At 46.5% G+C, this 14,401-nt stretch overlaps 1 protein-coding gene across 4 annotated transcripts in view; it reads left to right on the top strand.

Annotated features, from left to right (window-relative positions):
• Nucleotides 1-743: 743 nt before the first annotated feature.
• Nucleotides 744-14,401, top strand: part of COMMD9 (COMM domain containing 9) — a 29,949-nt gene continuing 16,291 nt past the window's right edge. Inside the window, exons 1-6 of one of the 4 annotated variants that reach the window (XM_075425340.1) lie at nt 744-920; nt 1,039-1,164; nt 1,521-1,660; nt 2,454-2,488; nt 4,734-4,837; nt 5,674-6,633. In XM_075425340.1, the coding sequence (XP_075281455.1) occupies nt 870-920; nt 1,039-1,164; nt 1,521-1,660; nt 2,454-2,488; nt 4,734-4,837; nt 5,674-5,814 (597 nt within the window). In that variant the 5' untranslated portion in view covers nt 744-869 and the 3' untranslated portion in view covers nt 5,815-6,633. The other 3 variants (XM_075425338.1, XR_012764476.1, XM_075425339.1) reach the window with 3 other exon arrangements.

Genomic DNA, 14,401 nt, shown 5'->3' with positions numbered 1-14,401 from the left:
GAGCGGCTGCGGATTGTAAACTCCTACCCCACAGCAGTTCCCCCAGAGCCTCGTTTCCTGTTGCTCAGGAGAAACAGTGGAAAATAAAATCCTCTCCCTTCGGATTCTTCTGCCCTTTCAGGTTTTCCAGCACGAGAGAGGGAAATCGGTTCCTCAGCAAGAGGAAGCCCTTTTCCCTGCGAAACTTTGTGCAACCCAGCGCCAACAGCATTCAGGCGTTTGCATTTCAGACCGCGCATTGCTCCGCGTACGGAACGACGTGGGAGCAAGGCGGGTGTGGGGCAGGAGCAGCGACGGGGAGAGGCCACCGACCGCCGACGCCCTGGAACCAGATCTGCTGGGAATCGTGCAAGACGCAGGGAAGGCTATTTCTCTCTCAGGCGGAGGATTTATTTAAACCCCTCACTAAGTGTCAGATACACAAGCTTGCTAAGATAACGGCCCTTATCATCGCAGCAGCGCCATGATAAATCTTTTGTCTTCAGCTCCTAGTGGCTGAACACAGAGCCTTTTACAGCTGCTTTCTGAAACCCGAGAGGTCTGCACGGACAGTAAGACACCGGGGAGATGGGGCAGGCCGAGGCCGGCGATGCGGGGCTTGCTCTCGCCCCTGCTCCCTCACCGCCGGCACCGGGATCCCGCCGCAGGCCCCGCTCTCACGGCGCACCCGCTCCCGCACGCTCCGCAGCCGGCGGCCGCTAAGCTTTCAGCGTGGGGCCGGGGCAACGGCAACGCCCCGCCAACGGCAGGACCTCACCGCCCCCCCTCCCCGGTCCCAGTCCCGGCCCCGCCCGCCTCAGCTGACAGCGCCAAGATGGCGGCGGCGCGTCACGGGGAGTCCGGCGCCCGGCTCAGCTGACAGCGCCAAGATGGCGGCGGTGCGGGAGGGGGAGCTCGCCGCCCTGCAGAGCCTGCTGAAGGTGAGCGGGCCGCCGAGCTGCTGCGAGACGGGGCGCCCGGCCCGGCGGCGGGGGCTGCCTCTCCCGGGCCGCGGCTGAGCCTGTCCCCCCCCCCCCCCCCCGCTTTGCTCCCCGGCAGGCGCCGTCGAAGGACGCGGTGCGGCAGCTGTGCCGGGAGTGCTTCTCCAGCCCGGCCGCCGGCCTCGGGCCGCTGGCGCAGCGCGCCTGCCCCGGCCTCGCCGCCAGCCCCGAGGAAGCGGAGCAGGTAGGGCCGGGCGAGGCAGCGCGGGGCCCGGCGGGAGAGACGGGAGGAGCGGGATGGCGGACGGGGCCCGCCCGCCTGGGCCTCGCCGTGCGGAGGGAGGGGAGGAGCGGCCGCTGCCGTGAGGAGGCCGGCTCGGTACAGGCGATCCTTCCCCGGAGGCGCGGCCCAGGGGGGCTTGCGGGGCCGAGGGGACGTGCCCGAGGACAGCGAGGACCCCCGCTCCGTACCTGTGAGGGCTGTCGGGCCGTGCTGGGGTGGCCGAAGCCCTGTCTCTCCTGGCTGCCCAAGGCCGGTCCCGCGCAGTGTGTAATGCCTTTCAGCCCCGCGGAGCCCCTTCTCCTCTTCCTCTCCTACAGCTGGTGTCTGCCTTGCACAGCCTCACCAGGCACGTCGTGTACCGTGGCTTGACGAGGGCAGAAGATATCCTCTCTCTCTTCCCAGAAAACTTCCACCAAAATCTGAAAAACCTGCTGACTAAGATAATCTTGGAGAATCTGTGAGTGCTGCGCTCCTGCCATTTGCTTCCACCTGGAAAATTAAAGCCTGTGTATCTGCTTTGATTTGTGGGTAGTTGGCAGCATGCAAAGTCTTGTTTCCATGAATTTTGTGTGTGCCTTGGGCATAGTCACACAGGTTGGGATGAGCAGAGTTCAATGAAATTTGTCATATGTATCTATTATGGCAAAAAAACCCACAGCCATAAGCGCAGAGGGTTTTCCCGAGACTTTTGGGATGGGTGTGGGCCTCATTCGCGTAATGCAAAGCCCCTTTTATTCTAACAACTCACCTGTGTGGTGGACAAATGCCACAGATGACAATAAAACCTAGAGGGCTAGATTTCAGCACTACAGAATCTGACTGGGTAGCATCTAGGTGCCCGTCCGCTTTCCACCTTGCCTGAGGCACGGGGGCACTGAATGCGGTAGAGCATACGTGAATTGGTGGCAGAGGACAGCAGTTGTCCATGCTTGTACATCTCACTGCTTGGTAGCCCACTGCTCTGATGAAACCGGGGAGAAAGGTACATGCCATAAGGGAGCCGCACTCACAGAACAACCAATAGTTGGTCACCAGTTTGCCTACCGTTGCCCACCAGTGACAGCCTTTCCTCAGCACTCAGTAGGATAGGCAGCCTCTCCCCCCCGCGTACTGCTGCAGCCCTGGTGACCCTTCTGTCAGGAAGAAGCCTGAATGCTTTCCCTACCTTTTGTCTTCTTTCTTCCTTCTTTTTTTTTTTTTCCCCCCAAAGCACTGCTGATACCGGTTTTCTCTTCTCCGCTTTTTCACAGCTCTTCTTGGAGGAATGAAGCACAAGCAAGTCAGAGTAAGTAGTAGTTCATGTCTCTTGATGCAATTAATGTTTCCTGAGGTCACTGGAGCTTAGGATAGTGTGTCGCAACGTGGTTTTGTAATGTAGCACAGGGATACCTCCATTCGCCTTCGATGAAGCTGTACGGTTGTGGCATCACAGAGCTTAGCAGAGACTAACAAGCTTGTATTCAGATCTGTGCTAAGTTGTTTCCAGTCCTCAAGAAATTCCATTTAGTGCTGGGTCTGTTGCTGCCTTGCAGAGTACAGTGTATAACAAGTATTTGCAAAACTTTTGGAAGTTAAGCACTCTGACCTCCCCATTCAGGTCATTAAGTGATGTCCGTATTCAATAACTGCGCACTGTAAAGGATGTGCATATATTGGGGAAAACTTTGTCTTTGCACATCTAGCCAATTCTGTACATTCTTTCTCTTCCACACATCAGGAAGTACACTGCATACATTCATAACTCTGGTTTTTGCTCACCTGTCTAAACAGTGATGTAATTAAGGAATGCAAACTTTAACAATAGCATCGTGGGCGATGAGTTACATCCTGGCTAGGTGTTCCATGCAGCTGCAACACTTTGTTTACTCCCCAAGAGGTTTACTTTTCAGCTGTAGCACTTAGGGGCTTACAAATGAGAGCTGATACATAACAGAGTACTTTGAGCTCTGCGTGGATCCTCTTTGCCCTTTTTCTTTGCCTGCAGACGAGATAATGTCCAGCAGCTAAACAGTATGGCAAGACCTCAATGGAGGAGGTTTAACCCTGTTGGAATGAGATTGTCTTCTAGGAAATGATGGATTATTTTAGTATTGTATTCATGAAATATTTAACATATGTTACATAGAGACCAAGGCAGTGATTTAAAGAACAGACATTCTGACTGATTGAGCTATGTTAGCATAAAAATGGGGATGGTTTCCTGCCCCTCCCAAGCCACCAGCAATCACTTTTTACAAATTAGCATACAAGGCTAAACAGATGCATTTTATGTTGTTGCAAATGCTGCCAAGTGCTGGCCCTGACAGACTGTGAACTGGAATTTGTTCCAAAAGCAAGAGCAAGGCAGCCAGTTCTGCGCTGTCCGCTGGACCTCAGCTCAGAGAAGCAGGAGGAGGAGGAGGGAGAGCCGTTCCCCAGATAGAAAGGGAAATTTCTGTAAGCATTGTTAGGAAGCAACTTGAGCCTATGGAGTCAGTAGGAAGGCTAGCGATAAACCCTTGGGGAGGAAACTAGGCATCTTCTGATAGGCAGAATCCAGACAGGCTGCAGTTGCCTATTGAGACAGCTCTTATCTTAACCCTCAACAGAGGTTTAGTCTTTGCCTCCTTGTCCCCTTCTGGTACCCTTAAATAGATGTCAAATAACTGCTGACAACCACGTTTGATAACGCTTCGCAAAGACACTCAAACCTACCAAGCATCACAGCTGAGATTTTAAACTGAGTCTGAGAATAAATGATCACCTCCCTACAGATCTTTTGTGGGCCGGGTCCCGCATTTTGTTCAGACTACTTTGAAAATCCCAAGCTGACAAACAGGAACAATATTTCTTCAGACACCCTGTAGCCATTGAGTCTAACATAGTTAGAGCAGTTAAGCCCCTTAGCTGCAAATGTCCTTTTCAAACCAAAAGGGTTTGTCTTGGTTTCCATATCCCTACTGTGGACTTTATTCTAGTGAGAATTTACTGTTTTCCCAGGAAACTGGATGCTGCACTTTTGAACACAGGAAGTATAGCTCAGCTCTTACCAGAAAATGGAGTTGAAAAAGGTGCCAGAGGCATTCTGAGTCTTACAAATGTGACAGTACAAAAGTGGGAATGACTTTAAGTATGCCCCGTTAAACTGCACCTTACAACTTGTTTTCTCTACATATATATTAAACAAGGAATTTACCTTACTAACATTTTCCAAATTTCTGGATTCTGGTGGTAAATGGCACTTTACCACCAGGCAGTCAAGGGTTCAAGCCTCAAGTTCAAGTGAATTTACCTGTGCTTGTCTTGCACTGTACCATCCTTGCATGTGATGATGGCAGAATCCTGTATGCCCTTCCAGTGTCACGAGGAGCCCTTCAGAGACTGGCTTATTGCAGGGTAAAAATTATGTGAAACCACGTAGTAGCACTAAAACTGTATACTTCCCAGGGCGAGAAGTGGAGAAGCATATACATGGTGGTAGTCACAGGTTCCAGGGTTTGGTGTCATCATGTGCTGCTGGGCCTGACAGACCCATTTTTTTAATCCCTCAGTCTCCCTACCTCGGCTGGTCGACATGGACTGGAGGGTGGACATCAAGACGTCTTCAGACAGCATCAGCAGAATGGCAGTCCCTACTTGCCTGCTTCAGTTAAAGGTAATGTCAGTGGCTGTAAAGGACACAGGATCAAAACAATCAAGTCCAACACCTGACTTACCAGTGGTAGTGCAAAACAGTTTAGACAGGCATCTGGTGCTTGCCTGTTTCCTGGTGGGCAATTAACAGACTTTCTCAGAGATATTACTTGAAATACCACAGAGCCTGGGAATGATGTCTCTGAGGAAGGCCCTCTTTTTCTTGCAAGAGAGAGTTTTCTTTGCATGAGGATGTGAGAAGGCAGCGTATTTGCTCCTGGTCACCATTGTTCTCTAAAGAAAGAAAGAAGATAAAAAGTCATTGCCCCTTAATCCTAAGCCCCTCAAGAGCATGCTTAGCTGCCTTCATTAGCTGGGAAATGACTTCTAGTTACTAATAACTTCCTTCACTGGCCACATCTATCATTCGGGGAGTATAGCTAAACTTACTGCTTATGTTCTACAGAGTTCTGAATCCCCACAACCAGCAAAAATGGGATGGGTGGGTTTCAGAGGAGGAGGAAAAACTAATTTCGTTGTGCAGGATGGGGGGTAAGTATCCTGTGTGGCATCTGCCAAGATGCTTTTGACATGGATGTGGCTTTCTGCCATGAGAGTCTTCAGAATTTCCCCATAGTCATGGGAGTATATGCTTACTTGCACACTGTCAGTGGGTGCGCGCTTCACTAGTGAGGCACACAGCTTAGAAAATGTGCCATGGTCCTTCAGGATGGAGCTGGATGCCAAATTTAAAGCATTTTTCTTAATCTGTCTGTTAAACACTGACTTTCGTAGTGGCACTGGAAAAACACGTGAATGAATTTTTCATACAGCTAATGTCTGCATTCCAATTTTCAGATTCAGGAAGATGTTGCTTTATGTGGAAATAGTCCTGTTGTTTCTGCACTGACTGTGGAACTGAGTAAAGAAACCCTGGACACTATGTTAGAAGGTCTAGGAAGGATCCGGGACCAACTTTCTGCCGTTGCAAACAAATGAATACTCAAGGGCATGGATTCCAGCAGTGAGGAAGGGAAGTATTCTCTGCCTACAGCTCTAATAAGCTGCAGCCTAGTCTAACATGTTTTCTGTTTTAACAAAACAAAGAGATTTCTTTATTGAGTTAGTAAGATGGCTTTTGGAAAGCTAACACTTAAACATTCCTTTGGCCTGATGCCAAAACACGTTGTCCTAATATGTTGTTGTACAGAAGCTGGTCTTTATTTCAGAAAAGGATTTGAGGGTTCAGAGATGGGCTTAATCACAAGGGTCGTAACTGGAGATAGAAAATAGCTGCAGCCAATGAAGCAAGTGCTATCTCTCTGCCCTGAAATTAGGATCTAAAAGGCTCAAGCTGGTTAATGGGCTGCCCTCCAGCATTAGCAGACAAGGAGGGTGCTTCTCCCTGGAATGTGCATGTATTGAGGTGCATTCTAGATGTAGCGCTCTCTCCCTCTCATTGAAGCACAGCCATGCTGCAGATTGTTATTACAGGATAATGCTTTGAAATAGGGCAATTATGCTACCACACGTTCCCTTCTGATCAGCTTCATAGCACCATTTACAAAATGACTAGTCTGAACATCTTTAGCAGCAAGTAATTTCCTTCTTCTGTTTGAAAAAAGGAGTTCAGATAATTCATGTTTGGCTTTATTGGATTTTGCCTTTGCTGCACAAAAACCAGGCTGGGAAAGTAAAGAATTGGTGGCTGTTTTCTGTACTGTAGGAAACCCTTCTGTGGCAATATGTGCCTATACTTCTCCAAAGTGTTCCGTTTTGTTTGTGTAAATCTTCATTTAATTAAAAAATGAACTGCTAGTTGATTTTGTGAATCCTTTTCAGTCTAGAAGAGTGTTGTCCTGGGTTACCTCAGCCTCTTTGTGATGGTGCCCAGTTTCTAGGCTAGCTTAATGGATGTTCACATTTGTTGCTGAAGGGGGATCTTATGTTTCCTGTTCAACCACTTCATCTTTTAAACTGTCTTCTCTTCGTTCTAATACAGTTTCAGGGCACCTTTTTTCATGGGCACCAGCTCTGTGCAATAGTACATGTGATGACCTAAACCTTATAAATACATGTGCATTGAAAGTGTGGAGGAGTAAGTGCAGAAAATGAACAAAATTCAGACGCTTCTTTCTGATGAGCTTCTGTAATGCTCAGAACTGGAAGACTGGATCCAAATGCTTTGTTTATGGCAAAGTCCCACCTTTCATAAAACATTTGGCTCTTCTTCAAGACACAAAAAGTTGTCTCTTGTGTTTGAAAACATGAAATTATGCATACTTCCTGAATGAACTACAGAGCTTTGTTAATTAATTTTGTACATCCCCACAGAGTGCAGGCTAGAATTTAAGTGTAAATGAAGCCTGTGCCTTTAAAAGATACTGGTGTAATACAGCTTGTGCATCAAGATGAGATGTATGGCAAGTCACTTGTTAAGGTCTACTTTGAGCAAAGATTGTAATGCTTAGTACAGTATCAAGGTAAACTGGTAAATTTCATATAAAATAGGGAAATCTGAAAGGAGACAATGGGTATTGAAGAATCTGTTCCATAAGATTCAAGCTGTGAAAAACATCTGTAACAGATTTCTTCAGTTGGAGGAAGTTTTGGTGCCTTTGCAGCCTAGCCTTAAAAAAGTGTCAAATAGTTTATATTATACTGTTTGTTTTAGGAAGTAAGAATCACTGAGGAGGTAAATAACGCCTCGTAGTAAATAAATAACCTCATAGTGTTAGAGGAGCTGAGGAAGTCAATACATAGGAAATCCTTGAGGTAAATACTGAAGTTAAAATGTTGTAGGGCCTAATGAAATGAAGAACTGATAGTTGCATGGAGTTCTCATAGAACACCGTCGTGCAGCTATAGAATAGCTATAAAGAAAAGAAAGACTTAAAACTGAAAAGGCTTTTCCAGTGTCAGAGTGGCGCTATCTGCAGGTAGCTAAAAGTTGCTCATGGAGACTTAATAAAGGGGGCTGTCCACTGTATCAGAAGCATGGCAAACATCTGAAGCCTTCAAGGGGTATATCTCAAGTCATTCTGCAAGAAGATACTGGTATTTGCTAGCCCAAGATTTAGGATGCTATGGGAGCTTGCCTTCAAATCTTTGCCTAAAGTGTTAGGTATTTTCTTGTTGGCTCTTACCACCTTTGCCAGAAGAGCTGAAACTGCTCAGAAAAAGAGATATAAAACAAGAGAGGCTGAGTAGGACTATCATTACCCGACCAGCAAGAGTACTTCACATAAAAGTCCTACTTATGGAGACTGCTACACAAAGAGAGCATAATATGCTTGCTACTGCAGGCAATCACGCCATCTTTTTCATGAAATGATTGCTCTCTTAAAATCAGTTAGATTTCTCTCCTCCCTCCACATATTGCTGCTATTTGGTAGGCTAGCCTAAATGTATTCAGCGCTACTTTATTATCAGCTTGTTCCTTTGCCAGTGCTGTCCTCTTTAGCTTACTTCTCTCCTACCTTTCAATTTTTCCCTCACACTTATGAAGCAGTGAAATCCCTCCCCACTTTTGATGGCTAAGCCTAGTACGCTTTATATTCTGTGCCTTTCAGCATCGTGGTGGCCATTTTTCACTTACAGTTTGCATCTCCCTTGAATGAGGTCACCACCACAATTGCTCATTTCTGGAGAAGAATAGTCCAAGGACGTTGATAAAGAACAGAGCTGTAATAGTATGTGAATCACCTGAATGAACTCCTCCCAGGAAACAACAAGACTTCATTGTGAAGTGGAGCTCAAAAACCCAATTTCAGTATCTGAGGAATAGAAACACCACCTCCTACATGTACAGTTTATCAAGTGAAAACTCAGTTGCACTAAGGAAAACAGTGATAAATTTCTTTGTAAAACGCAAGTATGTAAGTTAAATTCAAATTGTAATTTCACAATTCAGACACAGTGTTCGATCTGACTGTCTCAAAGTGTTGAAAAAACATTTAAACCATTAAATCCTACTTTGTATTATTCAAAACAAAGTTTTGCTTCCTCTTAGTGCAAGAAAACGTGTACAAGGGTGTTCAGGCTAAAAGTCGTGTAGATGTTGTGACTGAGAGCAAGAGCAACTTGGGAAGAAAATGCCTTTATGATTCCTAGGTTCCACTTCAATTAGTATCTTTAAACTTTGGTTTAAACCCGTAGAAGACTTTGCAAGACTCTACAAGACTCATGATTTTTTGGTAAAGGTATAATAGTTGCTCTGTGTTTAAGTGTTGGGTTTAATATGTGAAATTTACATATTCAAGCTTTTCCAGAACTATCATCTATACAAACTTTTTGCTTTGTTTATAACTGAAGTGTTATTATTTCACTTCAAAAAAGTTATTTCTTTACAAGTCATCTGGTTTAGAATTGTTTTGACCTAAGTAAAAAATGTTAGTTTCAATTTGTTTGGTGTCTAATTTTCACTGGAAATAACAGAGTTTGTATTTAACAAGATATATGGGACCTCCTGGCCACATTAGGACTGAAAAAGGCTTTTTTGGTAATAAATCTGTGATAGATTTCTTGTTAGGTGAACAACATCTCTCTTAAAAATCACAACAGCCCAGCTTAATCTGTGTTCTTGGTACTAGGAACAACGTACCTAGCAGTGTAATTTCCTCAGCTGCTTTATAACTGTAGTTATTCTGAGTTATAATAACCCCTACAAAAGTCTAAAGAATTCACCAATCTTTCTCACATACCCCTTAAAAGATTCATCTCGCTGAGCTGTAGAGAGGTAAAGTAGATGCGTATGGTTGCAGTACATCAGTGGCAGCACTGGGAGTTGAGGAATCCCACCTCCCCAGACCATTGTCTACCTTCTTGACCCCTTAGTCAGAAACTTTATTCCGTGACACAGTAATTACACTAACTGTCATATGTTTTCCCCCTGTCTACACCGATGTTGTGCGGGTAGTTGATGATTTTTCGCTCGGTTTTTAGCGTAGGAGGTTAATAATGCTTGGGACATTTGGGCCTTGCTTATTGAATAACTGTCACCTCCAAGGTGTAACTTGATTAACGGTATGTAATTTAGTCTCCAGTTGGTTTACCACTTTCCGATAATGATGTCAGGACCATCACTGCGCTGGCACAGCCCTGCGGCACCTTGGCTAACCCGCCATCAGTATTTGGTCATCCTGCCCACCACCTTCAAACAGCTCTTGCTGTTTGCGTTCGTCTGGCCCCAGCTTGAAAGCACTGCAGCTGCATTACAAATGCCGGTGAATTAAACCTCGTACAGCAGCGGGACTTCTGTGGCAAGCCTGATCAGAATGTGCAAGAGGTCCTGAATTTTTTAGTTACACTCGAAAATCCATAGGTATCCCTAGAAGCCTCGCTGTAAACATCAGTTTTTGAAGTGACATATAACTACCTATGAAGATGATGTTATACTGTGACTAGTCAGTATCTAGATCCCCTGCTATCGCTTTCATAACATCCCTGTACTCCACCAGGCACGTGTGGCAGTCACTGAACAGTCCTTGCCATTTTAAATACATAAGAACCTGACTGTTCCTGCATCTGCTCAACACTCTGTAAACCTCTTTCCTGGGATTATTAATGCGTATGAGTTTTGCCACTGACATCGCTGCTGCTGAAGTACATATGGAGTAGATAACAAATATACCCACAGTGCACGCTGTGATATAAATTCACTGTCGTCTTAGTTACTGAGTATCACAGGAAGAAGAGGGACCACAGCAGGGTCAGAGCTGGCACTGCAAGCCGGCAAGCTGCCTAAACCTCCTCCCACCTTGGTCTTTCATAAAGAAGTAAGAGTGAGAACGAAAGGAAGGAATGAATGAAAGAAACTTCCCTGGGAGCGCAGATGCCTTTTCCCCAGGAGATGGCGAGCTTGGTCTCCCATTTCTGTTCCCTCACCAGTTCCTCGGCAGGAAGCAGCAGTCTGGGCTCTCCTTTTCACCCCAGAGCAACCGGGTGCCTGCAATAGCTCAAACAGAACCAGTCACTTCAGCAGCTGAACAGAATGGGGGACATTAGTCACTGGGTAGCAAAAGGTTTCTTGTCTGCTAACACATTTGTGGGTTGAGGCAGCCGAGCACGTTTTAGGGAGAGCTGGCAGAGATGGCAGTGGCAGACAGTCTCTGCAGTGTGCCAGTCATTTTAATCACAAAGAAGTAGGAATCATTCTTGTTTTTTATTTTGCCGTGTTAGACGCAAATCCTTCCGGGGATAGCTTTGGCACCCGCAAGGGAAAGAGCAGCGCTGTGCTTGAAGGGATGCTGATGACTTGGAATGTTTCCAGACTGGCCCATCTCAGACAATGCAAGTTTTGCATAGATTTGTCTTTCAGTAGCAGTGAGCAGGGCACTGTGAAAATCGTCTCTGGAGAAGGAAGTAAGATGGGGGGAGGGAGAGGTCCTTCTCTCCCAGCGTGTGACAAACCAATTCTAAACAGTGCACTAGGCACAATGGGATCCTGTATCTTTGGTCCCTGTTCTCCAGCTATATACAAATTCTCTTGTTTTTTGCTCACTTTTGCTGCTGCTGTCCATAGAAGGCCTGGGATGACAGCACCCCCTCTCCTCTCTGACCCTTCTGCACCCCCACCTCCCGAGAGGCATCGTCTTGCCAGTCTGAGAGCAGAAGTGCTAATGCACACCAGCAACACCGACACGCCACACAGTGCTGTCAAATATGCAAAATAAACACACTGAGCAGAGACAGTTAAATATCACCCCGTCTGCATCCTTACTCTCTCCTAGTTACTGCTGCTGTAAAAGACTGGTTTGGAACAATAGTAGGTATATGGCTTTCCCCCCCTGCCTTCCCCTCGAAGCAAGACACAGTTTTTCAGGTTGACGGCATCCCTTTATGCTGATGAGATAGTGAAGGTGGAGTGCCAACTAGCAGCAGAAATATAATAGCATCCATTAGAGCTGTTAGCTAGAGGCTGCCGGTGCTTCTGTTTGTAATTTAGAGGGTTATAACTCAGCCATGCAAATAAGAAGCAGGAGAAAGTTTACGTTGAAAATCTGGACCTTGCAGTGGGCTTTTTAGTTTCTTACAAAAAAATAAATACTAAATTTGCTTTGATACTCTGGACCGTGCTGTAAGGAAGAGATAAGAAACCTAAATGAGAAGACTGCAGTATGCAAAGCCTGGCCTTTGCACTGACAGGGAACTGGGCTAACTGGAAATGCTGACATCTTTACAACTGTATCAATGACTGTAGGTGCAGGGGTGTCCAAACCCCCATTCTGTATCAGTAAGTCTGGAGGCAAATGTCATCGTCACTTCCAGACAAAGCCCTGCACAAGTCAGCAAGGCTCCCTGAGTCAAGCTGTGTGTCTGCTCCACGTGGTGGCAGGGCTCAGGCTGCATGAAGTTCACTGGAGGTTTATGACCAGAATCAGACATGTGCTGCCCAGAGTATGTGGCTGCACCACTTCCTTGGTGCTTTGCGGCATTTGGGCATCGGTGCCTCATTCCCAAGCCTGTTTCTGCATTTCTCTCATTGATATGCCCACACAGAGACATCACCCTTACATTCAATTACTTTTTTAAATCCAGTAATAACAGCCAGTATTATTCCATGCTCTACTAAACCAGAATGGCAGGAAGTCGTGGTTAATCTAGAAAGCTTGACCTGGATGTCAACAGACAGCTGATACGCTTTTGTAAAGATGTGTCTGGTGACAAATTATCAGAAGATCAGAATGAAATCAAAGAAACACAAAAGCATGACTGAGTGCACTGCATAGCTGGAAGTTATGAGAAGTGCATTTAGAGACAACTATTTTTTCCCCTCTCTGAAAAGGACAGCATGCCGGTGTACTTGGCCATCTGTGTCTCAGGATGTTTTCCTTTTCCTGGGCACAGATGGTAAACTTCAAACACCACGATCACTCTCACCTACCACATCAGCCCTGTAACCAATCTTATTTATAGCTTCTACCCATTGCAGTGACTTCATTTCTCCCTTTGGTGCTATTTTAGAATTTCTGATTAATATTAAATGCAGTAAAACAGACACATTCAAAGCTACCCTTGTGGGTGTAGTAACATAGTTCTCAATAAAGCAAAGACCCTTTAAATAAAATGAAAGCCAGACACATTTTGCCTTGTCCTCAGGCAAGAAATAAAAAACCCTTCCTGTGCTTTCAAAAACTAAAAGAAAATAGTTAAGGAAGAAATCTACCCAAGGTGCGGCTGCCGTTCCCTCTTCCGCCCTAGTTTGCACACCACCTCTGCAGACCGCGCGTTCTCCGAGGCAGAGACCTCGGCTCCACAGCCCCGTGCAGGGAGCCAGCGCTGCCACCAGTACTCTCATCCATAACGACAAGGATCCTGTCCCTTGGCTGTAACGCATCACCAAGATAGTTTCCTTATTTCAGGATCAGATTTCAGGCTTTCTAGTTGCTTGGCACCACAGCGGTCCCATCGTTTCCCAGATCAGTACAGCTGAATTACGCAGTCAGACGGGTGGATTGTGTCCCCGGTGGCAGCTCACAGAGAAACAGTCCGATATTCAGAGGTGTGGAGTACTTTCTCTGGACCTTCAGATGCTTCTGATAACCCTCCCTCTGGGCCCATCTGATCTGCAGTATCAAAAGGGATGGCAGTACAATTTTCCCCAAGAGAAGTAATTTTTGTGGCATTTTTGGTTAAAATTTCATCTTCTTCTACATTTCCTTTTGCCTTAAATCATTCTGTGTGATACACACTGTCATCCCCCGCTCCAGAGCAGACTGCACTCTGGCAGTGAAAGAACACCATCCTGTTTCAAGAATTCAGTAGGAAGGAGTGTCATCTAGCACAGGGCTGTTCTAACGGTAGGCACTGGTGCAACTCTGGACCACAGCCTGGTTTTGCTTAGACCTCTGCCTGCCCTGCAAGAAATCAAACCTCGCACAGCTCCTTGGCTGCAGAAACAGAAGAGGGCCCAGGATAGCAGCTGCAGCTCTCCAGGCTCATCGGCCACGTCCGACCCTGGGCAGCGGGACTGAGCTTGGCCTTGACATCACCTCTGGGACCCCAATAAAACTGGAGCGGGCAGCCTGGGAGGGCTGAGAGCGGGGCCTGGAAACGCAGACCTCTGAGCCGCACGCTTGCCCACCGCGGTTCTCGAGCTCTACCTCTGCCTTCTGTCTAGCGGGCAGAATGCTAGGTTACACCTGGTCTGGGGGAGATGGGATAATTAACCCATCCACTTGGTATTAAGCCCCTTGAAGTGTGTAGGCAAAGGAACTTACAAGTGCATTGAGCACAGTGCCAAGAAAATATGTCAATGCCAGAGCATTGTGTTTCCTGTCGCAGTACAGGCTGAAATGATTTTCTGCTGCCTACAAAGAAAACAGTGTTTTGCAGAGTTTATCACTCTCCAGTTCCTCAGGAGCACGGTGCCACACCGCTTTGAACACACAACAGGGTTCGACTCTTGAAGTAAAACCTGAATCGCTATTACAATGCTCTTCAAAGGAATCGCGTCCTGCTGGGGTTTATAGCTGAAAGCAAGTCTTCACCTCTCCCTGACCCACTTTAAAAGTTTGTCCTTCTACCTCATTCATATGAAAGTCTTCAGAAGGAATCTGTGAACGGAGGCCACAATGAAAGAGCA

The sequence above is a fragment of the Opisthocomus hoazin genome, chromosome 7 (genome assembly GCF_030867145.1).
Source record: "Opisthocomus hoazin isolate bOpiHoa1 chromosome 7, bOpiHoa1.hap1, whole genome shotgun sequence".
Taxonomy (NCBI): Eukaryota; Metazoa; Chordata; class Aves; order Opisthocomiformes; family Opisthocomidae; genus Opisthocomus; species Opisthocomus hoazin.
Note: the sequence above shows the minus strand (reverse complement) of the source record. Positions and strands in the feature narration are given on the sequence as shown.